We start from the raw sequence: 25336 nt of genomic DNA, 5'->3' as shown, positions 1-25336 counted from the left end.
GGGGTCTCCGGGGCCTGAGCAGGGGGAGGGGAGGGAGCTGGCCCGGCTCTGAGGCCGGACCCTCGGCCACCATGCTCTGGAGCCCAGGACCGCGGGGTCAGAGTCGCCAAGCGGGCAGGCTCCTCACCGGCTGGCACGACCTCTCCATCCCTTGGGCAGGGGGCGCCCGGACCCTCCTGGGAAAGCGGCCAGCTCCCCCAAGCAGCCACCCAGGCTCGCTCCCACCACGGTTTCCCTTCCCAAGAAGCCGGGTCCTGGGGTGGGGCTTTGAGCCGCTCGGTTCCGGGCGTGGATCGTTCCACCTCCTCCCGGGGGAGGCCGGAGGGGCCCCCCTTCCAGTCACCGTCAGCAGCCCTGTCGCTGAAGGCAAGCTCCTGTGCCCAACGCACAGTGAGGCCAAGCCAAGCAAAACATTGCAGATTGGAGCAGAGAAGGGCCTAGCAAGGAGACGGGGGGCTGGGGCTCAAAAAACCTCTGGGCGTTAGGGTGGGAGATGTCTGTTGCTGGTCACTTGCTTCAAACAGGAGAGCCAAGGACTCCGAGCTCAAAGGTACAGCTGCTTCCCCTGGAGCGCTCTGTACCTGATCCCAGCGCTGCAGGAGGAACACACGGTGGGGCCGATCCCCGCCGGCCGGGTGTTAGGAGGGGGGCTGCTCATTCACACCGATGGGTGCAGAAGCCCATCTTTACCCGGACAGTCCCACTGTCCTCACCCCCCAAGCAGTCACGTCCACACCGCCCAGAAATGAAACACAAGGAACGCAGAGCATCGTCAACAAAAGCGTGTATTAATCTGCCGATTGGAAACTGGTTAAAGATTAAGGCACTCAGGCTTACGGTCTCCGCGAGGTTATGGTTTATGGCTGCTTGGTAGCACTTCAGAAGCTCATGACTACGGCGACGCTCCCGGGGCGGGCTCCGTGCCCTGTGGGAGGGCGGCGCCCGCCGTGACGCCTCACTCTAACCACTCGCGCTCTCAACCCGGCTCTGCTTCCAGCTCGGCAGCCTCAGGTCAAGAGAGTGATTTTACATCCACACAAACAAGTTCACTGAAGTCTATCACAAAGTTTCTTTTCTGAACAAACAGTAGAAAGTAAAAATTTGCAAAATGTTATAAAATACTTAGGAATGTTTCATAATACTTTCGTTGCTATCAAATGCCCAAGAAACCAGAGAAATAAGACTGAAGAGTTTGTTAAAGGTTGTTTGTGAAACTTAAAAGGTAGAATTGTTAAATCAAACAGATCTATGCAGCTAACAAGGCACGTGCAACCGTTTGATGACACGTCCTTTGATCGCTGGGTCCGCACGAACTCACTCACTGCATGTGCTTGTTCACCCGCCTCCCTGAAGCTCAATGATTTTCACATTCAAAGCAATTTGGCAACTAGGACTATTTTCAGATTTAAGAAAGGCCATTCACGGTGACTCCACGGTCTGCTGGCCCTGCCAGGAAGCGCTCAGACCATTTACTGCAGTCATGCATCTTGATCTAGAAGACAAGGAACCACCACGTGTGGCCACTGAAGGAAGTTCCCAGAACACGGCCGAGATAAAGGAGCAGGCCGGAGCTCAGGTTGTTGGCCAAGCAGGAGAACCACCAGCGTCTGTCGTGTGTGGAGATCCCATCAGCGGCCCCGCAGAGCCTGGCCAGTGCAGGCCTGCCGAGGGCGGACCTGCGGTCACCCAAGAGCCTAGGTGACCATCGCAGACGGCAGGGAAGGTCTGATTCAGGAGACTCCGCCCCTGGGGCCTGAGGCCTGTGGTCACGGGGCGGGAAAGAAGGCAGGCGGAGCCTCTTAGACGCGCCCCCTGCCATCCACACGCCAGCACCTGACCGACTACCACCCCTCAGAGAGGTTTTATAATTCAAACTTTTACTGGAAAATTATCTTGATGTTCCAGTAAAGAGACACACTAAAAAATCATCCCATAAGTGGCCTGAACTTTGACAGCAAAGCTTTTTGGTGGAATCTTTTAGGTGGGAGAATAAAATCCAAGAATTATTAAAAAAAAAAAAAAAAAAAAAGACGTAAGCTGAGTTTAACTACGGCTCAATGCTATTCGGTATAGTCAAGGTCAGAAAGCAAACCCTCGTCCAACTGCGTCCAACCCCGATGTCAACGGCAAGTCGTCTGTGCTTTTCTGGGGAAATGACAGGGGCTGGGGGGTGGCCCCAAGACGGACTGCAGACGCCCCACTTCCTGCGCGTGGAGCTGCACGGGCCCGGACGCAGGGACACGCCCTGCACTGGCTCGCAGACGGAGCAGAGGCCTGGGATGTGCAGTTTCCTCCCCAAACGAACAACAGAAAAGCCCTGACGGTCTTAATGTCTCAAGTGACTAAATACAGAAATCAGAGAAGAGGGAACAGAAGCTCCCAGGCCTGGGCCTGGAGGGCAGCTTCCCTCCCCAGGGTCAGAGGCGGATGGGGCAGCGGGTCCCTGCTGACCCACAGCCCGAGGAAAGGCGTGGAGACCGCTTGCCGTGCCACGAAGTGCATCTCAGTTGTTCTCGAATCTAGCGTATGGGTTTTCTTCTCTAAACAAACCTGAAAACAAAACGGGGCTGATTAGAAATGCACTCAGCCAACAGGAAACGAGGGTCAGAAAGCAACACGTGGTGTCTTATATGAAGATTTACTGAGGCCAAAAGGAAGACGGGTATGCTAAGCAAGTTCAAACACTACCCTTAACCTTTTCGTGAAAGTCACACCACAGGTGACTTTAAAACTGAAGTGGAATTTATTGGAAACAATATTTCTAAGAAACACAGATCCTAAGAAATAAGACTTGTTTGCCGATTCTCTCAAAGAGAAATAAGAAATTTAAAGCCACCGTTTCTTCCCTCAGTGGTTGGCTAAATTATACAGAAGAAAACAAAACAAAACCACCTTACTTTAGATATTCTTATAAATGCTGATTAATTTTCAGAATTAAGGCCACACAAAGCAGGTGACTGTCAGTTGAACTGTGAAGGAGCCAAGTACCCAGAGACTCGGAGTTTGCTCTCTGCATCCTGGAAACACACCCTCTCCCCTCTTTAAACATCTGGACTGTACACACACCTATCCGGAGCCACTGCAACAAATCGACATACCACAGGGTTTTGCGGGGTGGGGGACAATGGGGGAAAGGTAAGGGCAGAGGGGAGAAGGCCCTTCCGTCAGAGGAACAGGGTGAGCTTAGCCGGGGGGGGGGGGAGCGCTCAGCCTGGGGGGGGAAGCACTCAGCCTGGGGGTGGGGCGGAACACACAGCTGGTTTTGGGTAAAAAACTATCATGTGCCAAATACCAAATACAAGCAGTCTTGTTAAGGCCCTGTTGGGAAAAAAAAAAAAAAAAACAACCCAAAACCCCCAGCTCCTGGCTCTACTTCTAGTTTAGAGGGTAAAACAGACACAAACTGCTTTGTGATAAAGAAACCAAAGGCCTTGTGAAGTCAAGAGATGGTTTCGTCTGCGGTGCGTTTGGTGTTAATAGCGGCAAGCACCTCCCTCCCCCTCCCACCAGTAGCTCGAAGGTTCCCCACAGCTGAGGCTTCCTTCCAAAGTCCAGGCCACTCAAAGGGCTTTACACAAAGGGCACAAGATAATTCTATCAGTGCAATTAAAGGGCAACTGACCAGCTCCAAGATAGGAACACAGCGAATCCGTGACTGTTCCAGAAAAGGCCTCGTGCAGGCCGGGCAGAGCAAAGCTCCAGGATCCCATCACTACCTGTGCTATGTTGTGTGTGTGCGTGTGTGTACACGCACACGAGCACACAACCATCCTGTCTTTTATTTCCATTAATGTTAATCAGATGCCAAAGCTCCAGGATCCCATCACTACCTGTGCTATGTTGTGTGTGTGTGTGTACACGCACACGAACACACAACCATCTTGTCTTTTATTTACATTAATGTTAAAATAAGATGCCAAAAAGCTCCTTTCCATAATTTCCAAATTTCGTTGGAAACCAAGTGCCAGGGAGCAGAAAACACCAATGATATCAGTGGTTTGAAAATCAGTACAGAGCCAGCTGAACACAGGAGCAGGTTCAATGCTCTCAAACACCGAAAACATAGTCCCCCCACCGAAAACCTCACCAAACAAAAACCCAGCACAGAACCAGGACACAGCTCCCGGGAAACAAGCGGTCCGAGGCCTCAGTGTGGCTACTGCCGACTCGGTCAGGAGGCGGGCCGGGAGCAACTCCAGCACAAGGGAGAAGGCGGGCAGAGCCCCGCAGGTAAGGCTCTCACCCCACCGTAGGGCAAACAAGACCACAAGGCGGCAAAGGGCAACAGCACTTCACCAGCAAGCAGGTGCCCGGAAGGCCGGCAGAGGCAGGAGCACTCGCAGGCCTCGTCTCACGGGGCACTGCTCCCGGTGCAGCCCACACCCCACAGCAGAGCCCGCCGGGCGCTGGGGGCGGCCAAGACGGCCAGGCCAGCTCCTGCCAACGGGAATGGAGAGCCAGGCAATTCTCACCATATTTCCTTCTGATTTCATCGTGTCTTGACTTCATCTCTGCTCTCCTAGAAAACACAGAAATCTCGTTCAGCAGCAAATTACAGTGTCAGTTTCGTGTGTGTATGTGTGCGTGTGTGTGTGTGTGTCTGCACGGCTTGTGGGATTTTAGTTCCCCGACCAGGGATCAAAGCCGGGGCCCTTTTAGTGGAAGCGCAGAGCTCTAACCACTGGACCGCCAGGGAAGTCCCCACAGTGTAATTCCAACAGCTGTGCCTTTCACTCCCTTGTGGCCTCCGGGAGCCAGAACTGAGTGGTGGCGGCTCTGACGTGGCCATGGCCACGCTCCCACCGGGACGGGCAGGGTACTGAGCACGGACCCCTTCATTTCAAGAAAAGCAATTCCAATACCCCGTACCGTGATTGACGACATTTTTTTCCGTATGAAAACGAACCAATCGGCAACGATCTTACTCTTGGTTCTGAAGGTGGTCAGGAGCTCACAGGAGCCTCGGCCCAGCAGCCATGGGCTGACAAGCCCCCAGCCCCCCGCGCACACGCCAAAGGGCTCTGGAACCTGGGACGCACGGTCACCAGAGCACTAGTCACACAAAAGGCCCGGTGTGGCCTCGGACAGACAGGAGACCCCAGGCAGAAGCCTTCCTCCTGCTGAGCCCCCGCGGGCTCAGAACCGGACGGGCCCCCAGAGGCCTCGCCGGCCCAACCCTGAAGTCCCGGCTGGTGGCCACCGGCCAGGTCCCTGCCACGCGGCTTCCCACCCTCCACGTCACCACCGAGAAGCCCCCTCGGACGCCCGACACGGTCCTGACTTTTCCACGTGGAGAAAACTGGGACCGAGTAACCGCCCCCGAGTCGCGGGGCCTCACCGCTCCTCCTGGCGGACCCGGCGCTCCTCTCGCTCCCGAGCAGCCCTCTCCTCGCTCTTGTCCGGCCGCCGGCTCCGCCTCCTCCCGTAGCAGCAGCAGCAGCAGCAGCAGGCGACGGCCAGGAGCAGGGCGCCCCCAAGCACCGACAGGGCAATGATCAGGGCCTCGAAGTTCACTGCCAATGCAAAGGCGCAGAGTCAGGGCCCCGCTCACGGCCACGCCCCCTCCTCGGCGGGGTGGGGGGTGGTGGCGGGGGACACGGACGACGACACCCCCACCTTCCTCCAGCCTGCTTCTGTGACTTAGTCACCATTTCCATCCACCTGAAGCAACAGGTAGCTTTTCTCATCACCTGATGCTGAAAAGCGGTTTCCAACCTGAGAAAAGTTAACAGAACCAGGAAAAAAGAGAAGCTCCGCAGTGCACTCAGCTGCTACAACACTTGAAACTCAATCTCACGCCATCGGATGCTAAGCCCGACGCGGCTTCCGTGATTATCTAAGTCAAAGCCCAGAGCCTCCCATCTGCTACCGACAGGACACACGTCTGCCCGCGTGGGCAGAGTACCAGCTGGAGCCGCGGCCCAGGCCAACGCCCAGGGGCTGGAAAACGGTGACTGTGATTTCCTGTCCAGACCAAACGCACTCAGAACAAGTTGCAATTCTTTCCAACTTCTCTTGAGGATTTACCAATTAAGACCCGTCACTCGGTACTTTTCCACTCCATTCAAGCCAGAGCCCATCACAGGACGGGCTGACACCTTCCAGTTAGCACCGCCCCGCCCTGGACAGCGGTGCGACCATCACAGGACGGGCTGACACCTTCCAGTTAGCACCGCCCCGCCCTGGACAGCGGTGCGACCATCACAGGACGGCCTCCTGCAGCACAGAGCTCGTAAGCTCGGGTGCCACTGGTTTCTTGGTTGGCGGGAGGCGGGAGCGCTTCCTCGGGTCAGGGAGGGGGACACCAGTGCCCCGGTGCCCCCAGCCCCCCTCAGGCTGCCAGCGTGACAGCAGTCGCTCTGCCTTCTGACCTTTGAACCACGTGGATTTTCCTCCTCGGACCTGTTCTGGCAGTGCCAGAACTGCAGGATACAGTAGTAACAGGCGACGGCCACGAGCAGGTGGCGTAACGTTTTGACTAGAGGACTCGAGAACAATCAACTGTATTTTTATTTACTTTTTAAAATAAATTCATTTATTTTAGTTATTTATTTTTGGCTGCGTTGGGTCTTCGTCGCTACACGTGGACTTTCTCTAGGTGCGGCGAGCAGGGGCTACTCTTCATTGTGGTGCGCGGGCTTCTCGTTGTGGTGGCTTCTCTTTATTGTGGAGCATGGGATCTAGGCGCGTGGGCTTCAGTAGCTGTGGTGCACAGGGTTAGTTGCTCCGCTGCATGTGGGATCTTGCCGGACCAGGGATTGAACCCGTGTCCCCTGTGTTGGCAAGTGGATTCTTAACCGCTGTGCCACCAGGGAAGTCCCGAGAACAATCAACTTTAAATACTGGCGAGGGACTTTCCTGGTGGCACAGCGGTTAAGAATCTGCCTCCCAGTGCAGGGGATGTGGGTTTGATTCCTGGTCAGGGAACTAGATCCCACATGCTGCAACTAAGAGTCTGCATGCCACAATTATGGAGCCTGCGAGCCACAACTAAGGAGCCTGCATGCCACAACTAAGACCCAGTGCCCCCAAAATAAATAAATAAAATAAAATTAAAAAGAAACCAAAAAAACCAAAAACCCGTAAGACCAGTAAGACAGTTGGCTCTAAAATACACCTACCCCCACAAGAGCTTTTCTGATTAGCAGCTAAACCCAGTTATAAAACAGAAACAGAAATCCCACCATGATGGGAAACAAAACTATGGGCTTCTTTCCGAGAAATCTACTCTAGGACGTACTAGACCGGAACGGAGAGGGACACCTGTTCCCAGACGAGGGTTCAAACGGTAAAGATCTTGCTGTTCTCCAACTGAACGTGTGTGTGTGTATTTTTGTTTGTTTGTTTTTTGGCTGAGCTGTGCAGCATATGGGATCTTAGTTCCCCGACCAGGGATCGAACCAGGTCCCCTGCAGTAGAAGCGCAGAGTCTTAACCACTGAACCACCATGGAAGTCCCCTGAACGTATATATTTAAGGTCGTTACAATCACAACCCCAATTCTGCCTAGAACTGGTTAAGATTATTCCACAGTTACTTGTAAGAATAAAAGCACCCGTGGCCCAGGGCTGAGTTAGTGAGAGGCGGTGGCCCCACGGGGTGGACCAAGAGGGTCTCCAGTGGCCTGACCGCAAGGCCCCACCGCTCAGCTCCCGTGGATGAGGTCCCAGCTCCCTGCAGGCCCGAGGAATAAACCCGACAAGGTCAACGCACCTTCTCTCAGGAACCGGGGTACCGCACCCTCCTGTTACTACAAAGTCTGCCCCCCAGAGCCCCTGCTCACCCCCCGTGAGCCCATGTGCCCCCATGCTGCCTGGTGTGGCATCAACTGGGGCAGCCACTCTTGAGAAACGTGCGGCCGACCAAGGCTAGACGTGAAAGGGGTGCCAGTCAGCAGTCTGCTCTGAAGCGCACGCCCAGGGCGGGTGGGCGTCTGTGTCCAGCCCCCGCGGGAGCACACGGCAGCTCGCACACAGCCCGGTGTGCACCAGTGCACTGCAGCAGTCGCCCACGGGGTCCTGAGGGACAGGCGAGCACTGGACGTGGTCTGTGTGTTCTGCTGAGTGGCGATAACCTGCAGACTCACGGGAAGATTCACTGAGTACACGGGCATTTGTATATGCACAAGTGTACGTGCATGTGTGCACGCATGTGTCTGTACTTGCACGTGTATACGTGTGCATGTCCTCTGGAGGCCAGGGCCCAGAGAGAGGGAGCGAGGGCTCACGTGTGCACTGTGTTAGAGTCATGCTTCAGTTTAAAAGCATTTTAACAGTTAAGGTCCCAGATGCCGATGGTTGGTTCCCTGGTGCGGGAGCCATCTCTGCGGAACAGACGGGGAGGGAAGGTTCCACGGAGGAGGCGGCCGCCAACATGGAAGCAGACGGCCGTGTGGCCCAAGGAGCCTTTCTGGAGTGAGGGCAGCAGAGGGAACGGCCAGCTGGGAGGACGTGACGGGTGTGTCTGCACATGTACACGCACTCATACACACACACTCCCACAGACACAAACTTCTGGGTTCCCTGGGTTTCAGCTGGTGAAATCAGAAGTGATTTCAGAAATGAAATCAGAAGTTTCAGACGGAGGCTGACAGATTCTGAGATGGAAATCAATTAGAAAAAAGACAGATAAAACAGCTCATCACAATTCTCTGTGAGAGCACTGGCTCCTGTGACCTGTAGCCAGGCGGCCTCCCGATGGCCCCAGACCTGAAGCCATAAAGGAGAGGATTAATAAGCCCAACTCATAAAAATGAGCTCCACGTGGCAACACACACCACAAACCAACTTAAAAGGCCACCTAGGAAACAACCTGGGACTCACCTAGGGATCACTTCCCTTGGAGAAAGAGCACCACTGAGACAGGTGCTGACACACCACCCGCATGGCCCCGGGACGTGGGGCGATGCCTGCAGAGCAGAGCCAAGGCCGTGGCCTTCAGGGCAGCCTCCAGACCCGGGCCGGCCACTTTCCCAGCCGCCACCGCTCTCACCGGCCTCCCCCACCTCCCCACTTCTGGCAGCTTACATTAACTGAGCACAACCAGAATTTTCAAAACGGCACTGGTTTTGCAAGAAGCCAGTGAGAACAGCGACTTACCCCAGCACACGCCCCAGCGCGCAGAGCTCAGCTTGCAGAGAGAGCTGGGCGGCAGGATTTTGGTCACCGGGTAGTCCAAGCACGCCTTGTCAGTGTTGCACCAAAGACACTGCAAGAGGCGATGACAGGGCATCAGACGCGTAAATGCTGAAGGGCAGACGGGCCAGGGTCCGACCCGCGCCAGCCCCGCCGGCCCCACTGCTGTTCCCCCTCGGCCCCCTTCCCAACACTGGCTCAACGCCGCCAACCCACCAAGGCCCTCCTCACTCAAACCTCTTCCACCGGGTGCCCTGCCTGCCTCGCGGCCTCCTTGCTGGTCCCCGCCCGGGGCCTCTGCATGGCCTGCTCCTCCCGCCCGGACGCTCCCCTACCTTCCGAGGCACCACCTTCTAGCACCCAGAGCACCCAGGCGTCAGCCGCCTGAAGGAAGGCAGGCCCTTGTGCCCTTCTCCACGTCCCCCTGCAGGAGGGACCGAGCCGGGCATGGTTGGAGTGGTGTCCGCCCATGGTCATCACCCTGTAAAGATCCTAATTTGATCTCTAGGACTGAACCAAGCGGTCTGTCTTATTGCTGGCTGTCTTAAAGATGATTCAACTAAAGCGCAAGGGCATCTGTCCAGAACCGCAGAGCTGGAGAAAACCTGGCAGGTGTGCCCGAGTCCCTGGAACGCACGGCAGAGACCTGGCCAGCACACCAGCCAAGGGGCCCAGAGCCGGGCAGGCACTGGCACAGATGCTGAGGTTTGGGTCAACCTAACAACCCACCCAGGTCAGGACGTTCAGGATATTTTCAAGCTTGAAGGTAAAGATTTTACTAAGTTTTTTTTCTTTGAGGTTTTAACAGGATGGAAGGTTATGGTATGTTTTGGTCCCAAGTTAGGGTGAAAATCTATTACAGAAAAATGTTTTACTGAAACCTGGGGTCCCAGGGCCACTGACACGGTGTCCACTTTGGTGTCTTGTGTTCAAAATGACGAACAGCAGGGAGGCCCTCTTCATTTTGGCCGTTTCAGAATACCTTCCATTTCAGTGGCTCTTTCCTGGCTTAACAATTTCTGGGAAATCCACCATCTTCAAACAGCTCAAGTTTTAAACACCTAATTTTCCGTTTTTACATGACAGTTTTACCGAAAGCCGTGTGAGCTCGCTAGGAGGATAAGTTCTCTTTGTTGTGGTGTCGTGGCTGTCTGTCGCCCTTGTGTTTTAGATTAATGAGGTACACGCACGTGGTGAACAACGCAGGGGCGCCAGCAGAGCCTTCTGGAAGCCCATGTGCATTGAGGATGGGCACGCGGCGGGGTCTACCCTGGCCCTGGCTTTCATCTGCACTTCTGACCTCACCTGTCTGGGTTCAGAGTGCGGGTCAGGCCTTCAGAGGAGGTGGCGCCCCACTGTGGTCTGGGCACCCCCCAACCCCACACAAGGAGGCCGAGCACGGGCACTCCAGCTCGAGGCCCCCTCAGCACTGCGAGAGCCCGGCGGGGGCTGGGAGGGCTCCGAGCACACCCGCCGCGTCTCGGGGCCCGTCTGTAAGACAAGAGGCCTCCAAGGTGGAGTGAGCCCCGTGGGAAAGCCCTGGGCACAGGTCAACAGTCGCAGAGGAGGGGCTAAACATGCTCCCGCCTCCCTGGCCCCCACCCTGCTGCCGGGCACCTCTGCTCACGCCTGCGGGCCCTGGGGTCTCACACAAGTTCCAGGCTGTGTGAAACTTATGTGTTTTATTTCAGGAGCGGAAGTAGCATGTGAACAACACTCAAGTGGTGTGTGCAGCTTTCATGAGATGGTTTAATATGCCTGAGAAAGGCTGTTAAGAGCCATCATGAAAAATACCTCCACAAACCCCAGACCACAGAACCCGGAACACACACAAGCGGCCCTGGAGTCAGAGACAGCGGGTCTGCTTCTGGATCACGTGCTGACCCTGTGATACTTACAGAGACGTTCTTCAGGCACTCTTCACAGGTTCTGTTTGTGTTCTGAGAACAACCTGCAGGGGAAAGAACAAACATCACTGAGAATCCTGCGGCATCGACGCGGGGAAGGGCAGGCAAGTGATGCTCAGAACCCCGAAGGGACGGCCCCTCCCGCACCAAGCCTTCAAGGCACATGACTGAGCCTCTACTAGCAGGGCCCTGGGAGGACACACAAGCAGCACACATGTGGTCCTGACCCCAGGGGTCTCCTGGGAGAGAAGACGGTGCCGCCCAGCAAGGCCGGCCGCCTACGTCTCACCTGCATGGTCGCACACCACTGACCAGCTTGTCAGCAGACACCCTGGAGCCAGAGGCCTCAGCGATGCCAGGCCAGACTCAAGCCAGGCCGTGGCCCCCTCGCCGGTCCCAACCCTGCGGACACCCCCTGCACCCCCGGGCACTCTTCACTGTACAGGTGCTACGGGAGGGGCTCAAACCCCGAGCAGCTGACAGCTCCGGAAGGCAAGCTAAGCAGAAGTGAAGAGCTGGTGTACGAATAAAGGATTCCAATCCACCACCAAGCAGCCGCGCTTCACCCCACGCCGCCCCTTAAGAGACGCACACACTGGGAAGAGGCCTGAGCACATCCCATCAGCCACCAGGAAAGGCACGTGAGAATCGCAATCAGGCCCCACTTCACACCCACCAGAACGGCTGCATTACAAAGACTGACGATGCTCATGGTGGTGAGGACGGGGCTCAGCGGCTCGACAACAGGCTCGACAACAAACACGTGCTCCTCCGAGACCTGGCAATTCCACTCTCAGTCTCGTACCCACGACAAACCAGAACACACGTGCACAGGGGCACGTGCACAGGGACACGTGCACAGGGGGGCTGATGGCAACTTTACGTATAGGAACAGCCGAGAGCTGAAAATGGCCCAGATGTCCAGGCGCCCCGCACGCCCCTCGGCCTCCCCACTGGTCCTGAGAGCTGCCAGGTGGCTCCCTGGCCAGGGCCTCTGTGCGGCCTGCTCCTCCTGCCTGGATGGAGGACCCGACCCTCCCCGGGACCACCTCCTCCTAACACGCTGCACCCAAGGGGCAAGGGGACGGAGGTCGTTGGAGGATGGACAGGGAAACCGGTCCAGTCCTACAGTGGGACGCTCTTCAGCCCTGAAAAGAAGTGCGCCGTCTACGTCACACACAATGACTCTACAAATGACGTGGGTTGGGGGAAGCCTCCCGCAAAGGCCCGCAGCGCAGGGCTCGGGGATGGGTGAGACTCATCTTCAGGGGCGGAGCGGGGAAAGGATGGGCTGGGTGGGGCCCCAACCCCCTGGAGAGGCCTGTTCTGAGGCTTGTAGGAGGTCAGGGTCTCACAGGTAGGATTCCTGCATTTCACTGTATGTAAACTTGATCTCAAAAGAAGGAGACGAACATTGAGCTCTTAGTGATGAGGTGCACGGCTGGGGGGGGGGGTGCGCGGCTGTAACTTCAAAATGCGACAGACCTGGTGGTGGGCAGAGGGCTGCTCACTGCCCAGCTCTCCCAACTTCCCTCTACTTTCCAAGATTCTCCTAATAAAATGCAGGGGGAAAGAGCTTTAGCTTTAAGTTACAATTGTATTCATGTTTGCTAAGCAGGACTCATACAGTAAACTGCTACTTTGAAATCGCTAGAGAGTTCTTCTATTCAACAGTCTTCTACGTTCCATTTTTAAAAACCAAAATCCGGGCTTCCCTGGTGGCGCAGTGGTTGAGAATCTGCCTGCTGATGCAGGGGACACGGGTTCAAGCCCTGGTCTGGGAAGATCCCACATGCCGCGGAGCAACTAGGCCCGTGAGCCACAACTGCTGAGCCTGCGCGTCTGGAGCCTGTGCTCCGCAACAAGAGAGGCCGCGATAGTGAGAGGCCCGCGCACCGCGATGAAGAGGGGCCCCCGCTTGCCACAACTAGAGAAAAGCCCTCGCCGCACAGAAATGAAGACCCAACACAGCCCTAAATAAATAAATAAATAAATTGAAAAACCAAAATCCTATTTTATTTGAAATGAAAGCTCATCTGTCACAACGCACCATTCTACGGCAGTCGTTATTGAGTAGTACCCTCCTCAGGGCCTCTAGCGGCGTGCTGCCTGGTTTGTGTTCAAGCCGATCCTAAACTGCTTTACTCCCTCAGCCCCAGGAAGGCAGAGCCAGTTGGCGGCCCCCGAAACACCTCCACTTCTCAGAGCACTGCCGAGAGGGGCCCCGGGGCCCTGTGGACCGGCAGGAGGGAACAGCCCCGAGGACGGTTTCACTCACGAGCCGGATTCCCAGTTCTGTGCACCAAGGGCCTGAGAGAGGACGGCACACATGTTGCCAGGTCTGTGGTCTCCAGCCACTGTCCCCACTGAAAGGAAACGGGCGGAACAACAATGCCAGAACCGGGACAGAGAAAGGACACCCCGGCCTTGGACAGCTTGCTGAGCCAGAAAGTGGCACAAGGACCCAGAGGCCGGCGTGGCTCAACGTAACATCAGAGTGAATGACAGTAACAGACTCCCAGCTCCTGAACGCCCATGATTCCACACGGATACAGAACAAACACAGGGAAGGACAAGTAGCCAAGAGTCCCCGTCACAGTCAACAGGGACACCAAGACCACTGCGCCGTCTGCGGAGGGTCGAGATGCTGTGTACGGTCTCAGAGCACCCCCCGCCCCGGTCTATTTATACTTGTGAATAGAAAATGGCACCTGAAAAGTGATCGGAGATATCACCAAGACAACCTGTGACAAGACAACGGCACAAAGTGACAGGAGGTGCCTCTGAGGGGTGCAGGAAAGGGACAGTCACCCAGTGGCTGAATCCTCCCCAAATGCACCCGAATCAAATCAGAGGAAACCAGACAGGACCACAGAGGGGCCTCTGAGCACAAGGACAGGCTGAGGAGCTATTCCAGGGGAACAGAGGTTGAGAGACATGACACCTAAAAGCAACACGCCAGCCGGGGTCAGAGGACCGAGGACGCTATTGAGGTAAGTGGTGATCTGTGTGTACAGGCGTGTGTTAGATCAAAGGTCCGGGATCGTACCAATGGTCTCTGTGCAGACTTGACCGTCACGTTCTGGCTAGGTCCTTCTTAGGAGGTGCACCCTGGCGACTTTAGGGTAAATGGCCACATTACAACGTGCTCTCAAACGGTCTGGTGACAACACTAACAGGCAGCGGCCTCCCCGGTGGCCCACTGGTTAAGACTCAGCGCTTTCACTGCGGTGGCCCGGGTTCAATCCCTGCTCGGGGAAGGAAGATCCCACAAACTGCCAGGCACGGCCAAAAGAAACAGAAACAAGCAGACACAGACAAGGAGCAGCAAGGCAAATATGGCAAAGGCTGTAAGAACAGAAAGGGACTCAGGAGTTCACTGTACCATTTACTCCTTCAACTTTTTCTGCTAAAGCGATGGGCAGGGAGGTATGGTGGGGACCTGCACGACGCCTGCCACACCCACTCTGAGGCCTTCTGAAGCACTGTAAGAGAGGCCCCAGGCAGCAGGTGATGAAGCATGGGCATTTTTTCTCAGGCCTCTCCAATTTAAAAGTCTGTGTGATAACTGGCCTTGCGTGAACTAACAGACCTCGGCTCCAAGATACACACCATAAACCCGTCCACCCTGGGGTCTCTGGGTCACGGGCCAGATGAGTCAACAGAGAGGCCTGGGAGGGGAAGGGCCAAGGAGCCGGCCTCGCCCTTCTCCTGCTCCCAGCACGGCCGGAAACCAGGCAGGTCCTCAACCCGGAAACGCCCACGTTCAACAGCCCTCCCAAAGCAGGTTCAGAGCCGAGAAAAGGTGGTTCCCTCCTCGCCCTTGAAAACACCAGGGTGTTTTGCGTAGTAAGACAGGGAAATACGTTAACCATTTGCAGCTGCTTCAGACTGGGCATCAGCAGTCACTCACTGCATCTTATCTCATCCCGGAAACAGAAAACTTTGTGCCGAAAGCCAGAGACACGTAAACATGTGGCCTGAGTTTCCGAGGTCTAACGCTGAATGTCACTGTTCTGACTTCGGAAGGCCCGTGGCCGGGACTCTTCAGCTTGGACTCCCCTTACCAGTGACTAGAGACCCTTCAGTCTCATGCTCTTGGGAAACTAAGTTAAAAAAAAAAAAAAGGTTCTCAGGACACACTAACCCATGATACATTTGAGTTCCTTCCTAAAGTTTCGGGTGAGTCACTGCTTAAGCACAAAAGGGCACACACTAGTGTGTGTAAAGAGGTATGGTTTTAAAACACAAGGAAGTGAGTAAATATATTTACCGTGGAACACGACAGGCCAGAGGGCTGCATTCGGCAGTGCCCTCGGCAGTGGAAAAGCCCCAGAACCGGGCACTACGGCCGTGCCGCACGGTGACAGGGCACAGAGTGCCTGCGCTGTCCGTTTCACGTGAGGAACGAGGCAGAAAGTTCACCTCGACAAACAGTCCTGGCTGTCCCACCGCCTCAGCAGAAAAGGGGGAGTGAGGAGGGCAGAGGGCAAAGGCTCGGACCCGTGCACACACCCAATGCCCCGCAACCTGCTTGGAAGCCCCAGTTCTCCGCAGCAGGACCGCTGTAAGGAGCCCCCGCCCCCAGCTACCCTGGCCACCACCAGCTCCTCCGGACCCCTCTGTTTAGGACAAGACTGAGGTCCCTTTAGGGGCTGCCTTCCCTCTAGATGTAAAGGTGAAACTCTGGGGTGGAGTCTGACCCCACACACAATTAAAGCGGGGTCCGAAGCCCCTGAAACTTCCTTAATTCAGTGAACTTCCGTCTGAAGATCTCCAACACCTTGTCGGTTCCTAACGTCTCCCCCCCACCCAAGTGCACAGTAGAGAAGACAGACGTTAGACACGGCTGGGTTTGGACTGGTATGATGGTCTCTGAATTCACACACCCGTGACGGTTAATTTCATCTGTCAACTTGACTGGGCTAAGGGATGCCCAGAGAGCGGGTGAAACACTTTGTTTGTTTCTTTCTTTTTTTAAGGTTTTTTTCTTTTTTCTTTTTTTTTTCTGTGGCCTTGCTGTGCAGCTTGCAGGATCTTAGTTCCCCAACCAGGGATGGAACCCGAGCCCCCGGCAATGGAAGCGCAGAGTCCTAACCACGGGACTGCCAGGGAATTCCCCAAACACTGTTTCTGGTAGTGTCCGTGAGGGTGTTTCCAGAAGAGACGAGCATGAGTTGGTGGATGGATGAAAGCACCTGGCCCTCTCCAAGGTGGGTGGGCATCACCTAACCAACTGAGGGCCCGAACAGAACAGAAAGGCAAGGAAGGAGGAGTCTGCTCTTTGTGTGAGAACCGAGACGTCCACCTCCCCCTGCCCTTGGGCCTTCAGGCGTAGACTGGGCCGTATCCCCCAGGCTCCCCGCTGCCTGGCCTTGAGGTGTGGCCTGGACTACACACCAGCTCTCCGGGAAAGCAGACGGCAGCTTGTGGGCTCCTCGGCCCCTCAGTCACGTGATCCAGTCCCTCAAAATAACTCTTTCTCTATAGCTACGTATATCCTGTTGGTTCTGTTTCTCTAGAGTGATTTTTCCTATACACACAGCATCCTTGCGAGGAAAACAAAGTCTCTTAAACAGTGTAGTCACATTCCTATAGCATGACAAGCGGTAAAATCTCACAGCAAGCCCAGGCTCAGTGTGGCTAGAAGAAGAGCCACTTTTCTCCTGAAATACTAGGGTTCGAGTCCAGTTTCACTCCCAAACTGTCACAGGACATGCCCACTCAACCCACAGGGGTCTCTGCCCTTAAGTCCAGGGCTAGGGCGCGGTGAAAAGCTGGCAGTCAAACACACCTGGGGCATTTCCTGACACACCCACTTTAACAATATACAGCCGGTGGCCACCAAGGAGAGGTTCTCGGGTGACTGAGGACTCCTGGCTCTCAGCCACCCAGTTTGGTAAAAAAGCACGCACCACATTTGTGCTGAACAATCCATCTGGACCGAAAGTTCCCTATTCTGTGTCACTCGACTGCTGCATTAACGAATAATATCACAAACGTACACACAAGTATGCTTAGAAGGCGATGAGAAAAGACTCAAGCAGTCCTGCCCTGGAACCGACACCCCAAGAGGTCACAAAGAGGAAAGGTGCTTTGCTGTGATAAACAAAAGGTAACGAAGCCGCAGCTAACTGGCGCTGAGAAAACCCCCGGCCCCTCAGGCTGGCCCAGGTCGGCTAGGCCACCGGCCCGAGGCTCGATTCCCCACACTAGCGACCACGCGGGGATGCCACACACAGCAGCCAGATCAAACGCTCCCAAGATTCCCAGCAGCCTGCAGACCACCGACAGGAAGCCACCCTCCAGCACCAGCGCTTCTGGAACTGCTGGGCCCTTAGGTCATGCACTCCCCTCACCACACCCCCCGACTCTTAACTGCCGTTTCCTAGTCAGGCCCCCCAGGAACTCGTCGCCTCCACTTGCCGGTCACCACCGTGGGCCCGGCACCTGGCACAGGTATTTAGTTACGGAGAACAGGGGGGATCGCCTAGCAAGGCCGCCCACCTGCCCACGGAGCGCGGGCCCGCAGAGCCCAGGAACCAGCGGCAGGGCGGGCTCAGCCCAAGCACCGGCCGCTATCCCTGGAGCTCCTCGGAGGGGCCTACTCCGCACGGTGGCGGGTGTAGGGGCCGCATACAGGCCTCCTCGAAGCAAGCAGGGCCCCCAACACACCAGTCGCGCCCGCACAAGAGCCCGGCCCCTGAACTCCGGCCGCCGACCCGCTGTGGGACAAGCGAGCTCCCCAGCTCTGCTTTCGACCCCGAGTCCACACCCGAGACGGCTCTTTCCGAGGGTCGTGGCGCCGCTGCGTTCGGCCAGGCCGACGCCGTGGTCCTGGACCACCCCGCATGCTGAGCCAGGACAAAGGGCCGGCCCACCGCCGTCCCCGAGCCCCGCCGCCCCAGGCTGGCCCCCCGGCCGCAGGCCGCGCGGGCCCGGAGCAGCGACCCAGAGCGGCTGTGACCCCCGGCCCTCCGCCCCCCTTGACCCCGACACCGCGCCCCCCGCGCCCTCCCCCTCCGCCGCGACCCCGCCCCGCACCCCCCGGCCCCCCCACCCCCGAGCCCGCCGGCTGCCCTCACCCTGCGCGGCGGCCGCCGGGAGGAGCACCAGGAACAGCGCGGTGCCGCCGAGGGCCAGTCCCCAGCGCGGAGTCGGCCCGCGGACCCTGCCAGACGCCATGGCGGCTGCAGCCCCGCCGATCGGTCGTCGTCCTCGTCTGCCGGACGCGCAGCACCTCGGACCCCGGCCAGGCGCCTCCGCCCGGAAGGGCCGCGCGCCGGAGGTGGGCGGGGCGGCGGACGGGCCAGTGCGGAACAGGGGCCCGCCCCTCGCCGCTCGCGGTCCCGCCTCCCGGCGCGCGGATCGGTGCGCCTGCGCGGCGGGAAGGCCGCGGGCTGCGGAGGGCCGCTGAGGCTCAGTGCGCTTGCGCGGCTGGGAGGGGCGCTACGCAACCTTGACCGTAAAGGGGTGGAGGATCGCTCAGGGAGTGGAGGGGAGCCGTTGCTTTCTGTGCTGGTCCCGCGGGCCTCGCAGAGCCAGCACGCTGGGCCCTGACCCCCGCCCGGAAGACCTTCGTCCCGGAGGTCACCTCCCCCGAGTCGGGGCTCGGGCCGCGGGGAGGGAGCGGGCGGGCGGCGGCCGGCTCCTGGGAGGTCCGCTGGATCCCGGCCCCGGACGGCGTCATGGAATGATAAAAACATATACTGCCAGAGTCCAGTTGCTTTCTTTTTAAGATTGTGTTTCCACAGCCAAAGTACAGTGGTGCTTTGGGTATTGTATAGGGAAGCCAGGGATACTTCTCCTAAACTTCCTGGGGTCACTGGCTTGTGGCTTCCTGGACCAGCCTGGTAAGACCACCTTCCCAGTAGCAGCAGTGCTGGGATCAGGGGTGGGCCGTCCGTCACGGGGGAGGTGTCTGCCATCTTTGACCTAATTCAGGGCCCCAACGTCATTTACTGGGTCGTGTTCCACTGCTGTCCCACACCTACCTCAACTCTGAGGGCTGTGGTGAAATCCGGGCAGTGGGCTTTGCAGTCCAATACGGAATCTAGCTGACCCCGGCGAGGTAGGTGTGGTGCAGACTGATCAGAGCATCCCTCCCTCTCAGTGTGCTGGGATTCAGCGGTGTGGCCTTTAAAATCTTCCATACTTGCTCTCCCTGAGACGGCCCCAACTGGTTGGAATGTAACTGGCCCTCAACCCCCAGGGTCAGTGTGGAAAGACTTCTCGGCCAGGAGGACACAGTTGGTTGCAGTGTATTTGTGCCTCTACCATGTGCAGGGACCAAAGGCAAGGTGACCTCATCCTGCCCCGCTGCCAGATGTGGAAAACTGGGCCCAGCAGGGTGCCTGCAGAAGGTCATAGGGCCAGGAAAACAGCACATCAGGACTGTGAGGCTGGCATCCCAACCCCGCCAGTTCCTACCTCCATGACCTCAGCTTTCGTGCGCTTTAGTGGCACAGCTCAGCTCACAGCACTGCTGACCATCACAAGGTCACGGGGTCTCGCACAGAAAGGACCCGAGGGCCACAGGTTGGGGCCCAGTGTTAGCGTCCCTGTGCCTGGCGCTCCTGCACACGGTGACTGCACATCGGTGACGTCACACCAGTGTGGATGTCCAATGTTTTAACAAGCATGCCTTCAACTTGGCTCTGGCTCTTTGTAGAGGGACAAAGTTCCTTCCTGTTATGTGAGGCAGCAAAGCGCCCTTGACTGCAGTAAGCTGTGTCTGCCCCACATCCTCCAGTTCAAACACTTCTTATCTCCCTTTGGTTTGGATCTTCTGTTATAGAAAAAGATGTTTAAAGACTCATTTGCCATTGGAACTGGAGTAAACACCAGCCCGAGATAAACAACAAGGTCCTACTGTAGAGCACAGGGAACTATATTGAATATCCTGTGATAAACCATAATGGAAACTAATATAAAAAAAGAATGTCTGTAGGTGTGTAACTGAGTCACTTGGCTGTACAGCAGAGATTGGTACAACGCTGTAAATCAACTAGACTTCAATTTAAAAAAATTTTTTTTAAAAAGAAAGTTTTGGAATTAAAAACAAAAACACCATCCTGGGCTTAGAACTATGGCCCCAGAAAGCAACATTTTTTCATCCTAACAACCACACAACCACCATGTACTGGCATTTGAAGGACATTGGACATTTGTAAACATTAACCAAGACGCAGTGAACGCTACTGCATCTCAAACAGTGCCATCAGCGATGGCATTTTAAAATACAACTGAGCTGTGGGACAATTCTACAATGAGGAAGTTCAAAAAACACTCCGTAACTGGAGCCCAAGTCCCTGTGAAAAGGGGGAGGATGGGGCAGCATTAACTTGACACAGTCGATTGTCAAAGAGCTTCAAGCTGATAGGAAAGACCCAAAACCACACAGGATGAGAAATACGAAATACAGTGACTTTTCAGAGAAACAGAATGATGATTCTGTTTGCCATCTGGAATTTAAAAAGAATGTATGGTTTTTCCAGAACAGTGGTTAAGGGATGAGATTTGATACAGTTCATGGTGTTAACTTAGGAGGAGTGTCCAACAGCAGCACCATGGACAGGGCTGACCGGGGGTGGACCGGCCACGGTGGGCTGAGGCCTGAGCCCCACTGGCTCTGGAATCCCAGGGCCCCCGCCCCTGGACTGTGCCTATGGGAATCACACAATTTGGGCCTTTTCACCTGAGTTGTTTTTATTTGGTGGTTGAGTGTGCCGTCTGATTTTTTTCATCACTGTTAGTACATTCTTTAGTAAGTTAAATAATTACTTCCAGAAAGGCTGTGTAAAAAGATCGAAGCTTCTACCTGGGCCGGTCACACTTTAACCACCGTAATCTTTATTTAACACTGCAGAGAGCTCATTTGCGGCTCAGCTGAGGACAAAGGGTGCACTTGAGGGCCTCAGACTTTGGAGGTGCCTCGGAGGGATCTGGAAAGGTCTGTGGGTACTCTCAGCCCTGGGGGGCAGCGGGCCTCTGGGGCAGCGGGAGGGATGGACAGAAGCAGAGGACTGTGCCGACAGGCCAGAGCCCCTTTTCTGTGGCTGGGTTAAGAGATGGGACGGACCGTGCATGCACCCAGGGTATGAGGATGGCTCCAAGGGGGGCTGCAATTGGGAAGGGCTCCCTGGTCCCTGCCAGGGTGGACCTCTTGGAGCCCAGGGATTTGCCCTGGACTGAGACACAGAAAACTCTGCCACCTGCCCCCTCCCACGTGGGCAGTCATGATCCTCAGTGCACTTCCTCTCAGGGACAGGGAAGGGGGCTCTTGTGACCCCTTCACCTGCACTTTGACAAGACAGAAAACTTAATTCTTTCAAGGTCATGCAGCCAGCGAGAGGCAGGGTGGGCAGGTAGGGGGGTAGGGGGGCGGGAGGGGAGCGCCCTCTGAGCCTCCTCCTGAGGGGGCATCACCCCCTGCACCCACAGCACCTGCAGCCCCCTTCCACAGAGGCACCCTTATGTACAGAATTAGATCTCCATCTGCTTGCTTTGCCTGACTATACACAAACTATGGAATGTATCAGAATCACCTGCAGGACTTGGCAAAACTCGACTGTGGAACTCAAGCCTGTCCCAGAGCCTCTCATTCAACAGGTGGGGGGCCAGGCCCAGCATCTGCATCTAACAAATGTCCTGGTGAAGCTGAGCCTGCTGTCTGAACCAGCCTTTGAGAAGCATGGTTCTGGGCCAGCAGGGTCTCAACCTCAGCTGACATCACCTGAAGTCCATTTAAAAGTGGCAATGCCAGCTCTCTCAGACAGACAGACAGACAGACACACACACACACACACACCAGCAAGGAAGTCAGAACTTGGTGGGCGAGGTGTTGTCTAAAGCTCCCCAGGCACAGGCTGCTGAGACCCTGGGCTGGGAAGTGCTGCTCTGGAAGGGCAACGATAAGGCACCCGCTATTCTAGTTCCTCAGCTGCCCAGGTGGAGAGTCCCAGGTCCCATACAGTCCAAGGCCCTCAGCAGTTAGAATTTAAAATAAAAGTAGCGGACTCCAAGCCAGATGCCCTCCAGATGTGCCCATTCGCAGGTCTGCTGGGGGCCCAGAGGGTGGTGTGATACTGTGATAGAATAAGAAATATATATTTGGTCTTCATCTGTTCAAGGCACAGAGTTCCTAAAACCCTTGGAATTTCCCAAGAGTGATACAGGAGTGTCTTTGTTATTCATAACAATCCCCTTTCAAGCATATCTGAGTTTGTTCATGTGGTGACCTTTGGAAAGCAACTGTGGAAGGCGTCTGGTTGCCTGGGGAACTTTCAGTCCCCTCTGCATCCCCTGCCTTCAGGGAGGGGAGAGGGGCTGGAGTAATTTGATCAACCATGCCTACGCCTGTATAATGGAACTTCCTAGAAACCCAGAAGCATGGTGTTCAGGGAGCTTCTAGTTGCGGCGGGGAGTGGGCTCAGAGGGCTTGGGGGCCCTGTGTACCTCTTCATCTGGCTGTTCATTTATTACAAAAATAAACTGGTAATCTAGTGAGTAAACTGTTTTCCAGTTCTGTGAATCCCTCTTGCAAATGAACCGAATCTCTGATCTATAGCTGGTTCGTCAGAGGGACAGGTGACAACCTGGGATGGGCAAGGGAAGGGGGGTGGTCTTGTGGGACTGAGCCCTTAATCTGTGAGATCTCCAGGTAGATGGTGTCAGAATGGAGTTAAATTTGTGGGACTCTGGTCAGTGTCCTCAGAGAACTGAGTTAATTGCTTGGCTGTGTGGGAAAAACACACATACCACAGATGGCCCACCGTCCAGATTTGCCCAGACTTCAGGGTTTCCCGGGGTAAGGGACTTGGAGGGTTAAAACCATGACATCCCTTGGGAATTCCCTGGTGGTCCAGTGATTAGGACTCCGCCCTTCCACAGGCTCATCCCTGGTTAGGGAACTAAGATCCTGCAAGCCACACGCATGGTCCCCCCCCAGAAAAGGGACATTCCAGGCCACCCCGGATAGCTGGTCACTGGCACCTGGCTGTAAACGATGCTCCCACGTCATTCCGATACCACCGCCCGCCTCCCCCACCCCCAGTCTGGTGTGTGCCACCTGCCGCAGGTCACAACCTGCCCGTGTGGGAGCTCAGAGTTGTTCACAGCACAAACACCCCGGGGAGGAAGGGCTGGGGGAGGGGGAGGGCCCAGCTGACCCGGGGCCTTAGCAGCGTCCAGGTTCCCACATAGGTGCTGTGGGCACTGGGATGGATCTGGCTAAGGAGGAGACACTGCTGAAGCACAGGATGGTGCACGATGGAGGTTGCATTAAAAAAGGGTAAAACAAACCCACGAAATGGGTTTTATCCTGTTGAAATGCACCCACAGTCCAGAAACAAACGCCCATCAGGTGACGGGCCCATGGTGAGTGACACAGGGTTGTGACCCTAATTGAGTCTCTAAGCCTGTGTTTAAAACAGAAGGTGAGGGTTTCCCTGGTGGTGCAGTGGTTGAGAGTCCGCCTGCTGATGCAGGGGACACGGTTTCGTGCCCTGGTCCGGGAGGATCCCACATGCCGCGGAGCGGCTGGGCCCGTGAGCCATGGCTGCTGAGCCTGCGCGTCTGGAGCCTGTGCTCCGCAACAGGAGAGGCCACAACAGTGAGAGGCCCGCATTCCACAAAAAAAACAAAAAACAAAAAAACAAAAGGTGAATGAGGACACCGCCGAAGCTGGAGGGTGCAGCTCGGGACGTTTTTTCTGGTCCACTGGCTTGTGCTGCCGGAGGAAGAAGGGCACTCGTCTAGCTGGAGTTTTGGGGACCAAGGGGCATCAGGAGGGAACTGCACCCCAGTTGTAACAGAGGGAATATGATCATTGTCTGTGGATGCGGATGCACAGGAAGGGCACGGGGACTGCATACAGGGGACCCCAGAGGAAGGAGCCGTTTGAGAGAGGGTACCAGACTTCCTTGGACATGCCTGTGTGACATGGTGGTGGGCGGGGCGTCTGCAAGGGCTTGGGACCAGAGTGAGGACCTTTGGCTTGCAGACCACGTGGGAGGAGGGGCTCGCCTTCCGGGGGTTATGGAGGGAAGGGTCAAGGCTGGGAACGTGCACAGCCATCCACATTTACCAGGTGGGGAGACTGGATGACCTGCAGCCCAACGTTGTCTGCAAGTGATTCCATTTTGTTCAATTGGGTTTTAACATTTTGGAAAAATAAAGCCTGATTCTTCGCCTAGGTGTGGAAGGATGCAGCACCACTAAGGTGGTAGAAGATTAACCTTTGGTTATTCTGTTTTAAACCCGCTTGTTTATGGACAGGGCAGGAAGGAGGGATGCCAGGGGCACTAGAGTGATGGGCAACAGGCGGGAGCACCCGTGGGCCTTAGCCACACTCCTCGCTTGGTGCGTGGATGGAGAGGCGTAAGAGGCCTTAGGTGGGATGAGGCGACACAGGACGAGACAGGACGGGGTGCTGACATCCAAGCAGCTGTGAGTGGGCTCGAGCAGGGAAGGCAGAGCTTCCCCCCTGCAGGGGAACAAGCAGCAGTGAAAGTTATCAGCTGCGGGAGTGTAGTGGGTGAGATGGTCACTTTTATTTCTTTAAACCTTGCTCTCAATCCTGGACCACGTGCTTTTCCGTCTCAGCGGGCATCGTTTATCATTTTACACTGGCTGTGAGGCTACCCTCTGTGTACCTCCAGGAGGGCAGTGAGGGTCTCTGCTTTTGCCCACTGTTCTCTGCACAGAGATGGGCATGAGCAGTACTCTGTAAGTGCCAGGGCAGACTCTTAACCACTGAACCGCCAGGGAAGTCCCTGAACTGATGTTTTTTTAATAAAGAGTTATGCTGGGGTTTTAATAAAATATTATACATTTTACGGAAAAATATAAGGGAAAATATCATCTGAAGCTATGTCTATGCATGTGAATATATATTCCCAGATATGCACCCCGTACTCACATCTGTCTGCTTCCCTCAGGTCTGTGTAACACGAGCAAAGAGCCAGCATTGGCAGGGCTGCAGAGGATGTGAACAAACCGGAATAGAACCCTTTCCTTGGGGACCCAGGACTGCCCCACCCTGACGGGCCCTCACGGGCCACACCCGGACCCTGACCCACACGGACCCTGCAGAGGTTGGCGGACACGCACACGGCTAGGTGATCACGCTGGGACCTGCCACCTACTACCATCACACCGGATCACCTTGACCTCCAGGTCACCCCAGGAAACAGCCTGTGAGAAACACACTTACTTAAACTCTCTTCCACTCATTATCCAAGAGCGGGTGTAGACAGCCAAGAGCGTGACAGACGCCCGCTTTCCCATCTTGCCT

The 25336-nt window shown here is 55.9% G+C and overlaps 1 protein-coding gene across 1 annotated transcript; it reads right to left on the bottom strand.

Moving 5' to 3' along the window:
* Positions 1 to 769: 769 nt before the first annotated feature.
* PTTG1IP (PTTG1 interacting protein) lies at positions 770 to 18340 on the bottom strand. The gene is made up of 6 exons (XM_081234146.1): positions 18126 to 18340; positions 11032 to 11084; positions 9098 to 9206; positions 5339 to 5513; positions 4473 to 4519; positions 770 to 2550 (listed from the first exon to the last, which is right to left on the bottom strand). The coding sequence occupies exons 1-6, from the start codon at positions 18223 to 18225 to the stop codon at positions 2504 to 2506; spliced, it is 531 nt and encodes a 176-aa protein (XP_081090272.1). The 5' UTR covers positions 18226 to 18340; the 3' UTR covers positions 770 to 2503.
* Between the last annotated feature and the right edge of the window lie 6996 nt (positions 18341 to 25336).

Source organism: Mesoplodon bidens (genome assembly GCF_964165515.1).
Source record: "Mesoplodon bidens genome assembly, chromosome: 5".
Taxonomy (NCBI): domain Eukaryota; kingdom Metazoa; phylum Chordata; class Mammalia; order Artiodactyla; family Ziphiidae; genus Mesoplodon; species Mesoplodon bidens.
The sequence above is the reverse complement of the archived record's forward strand: the minus strand, read 5'-3'. Positions and strand labels throughout refer to the sequence as shown.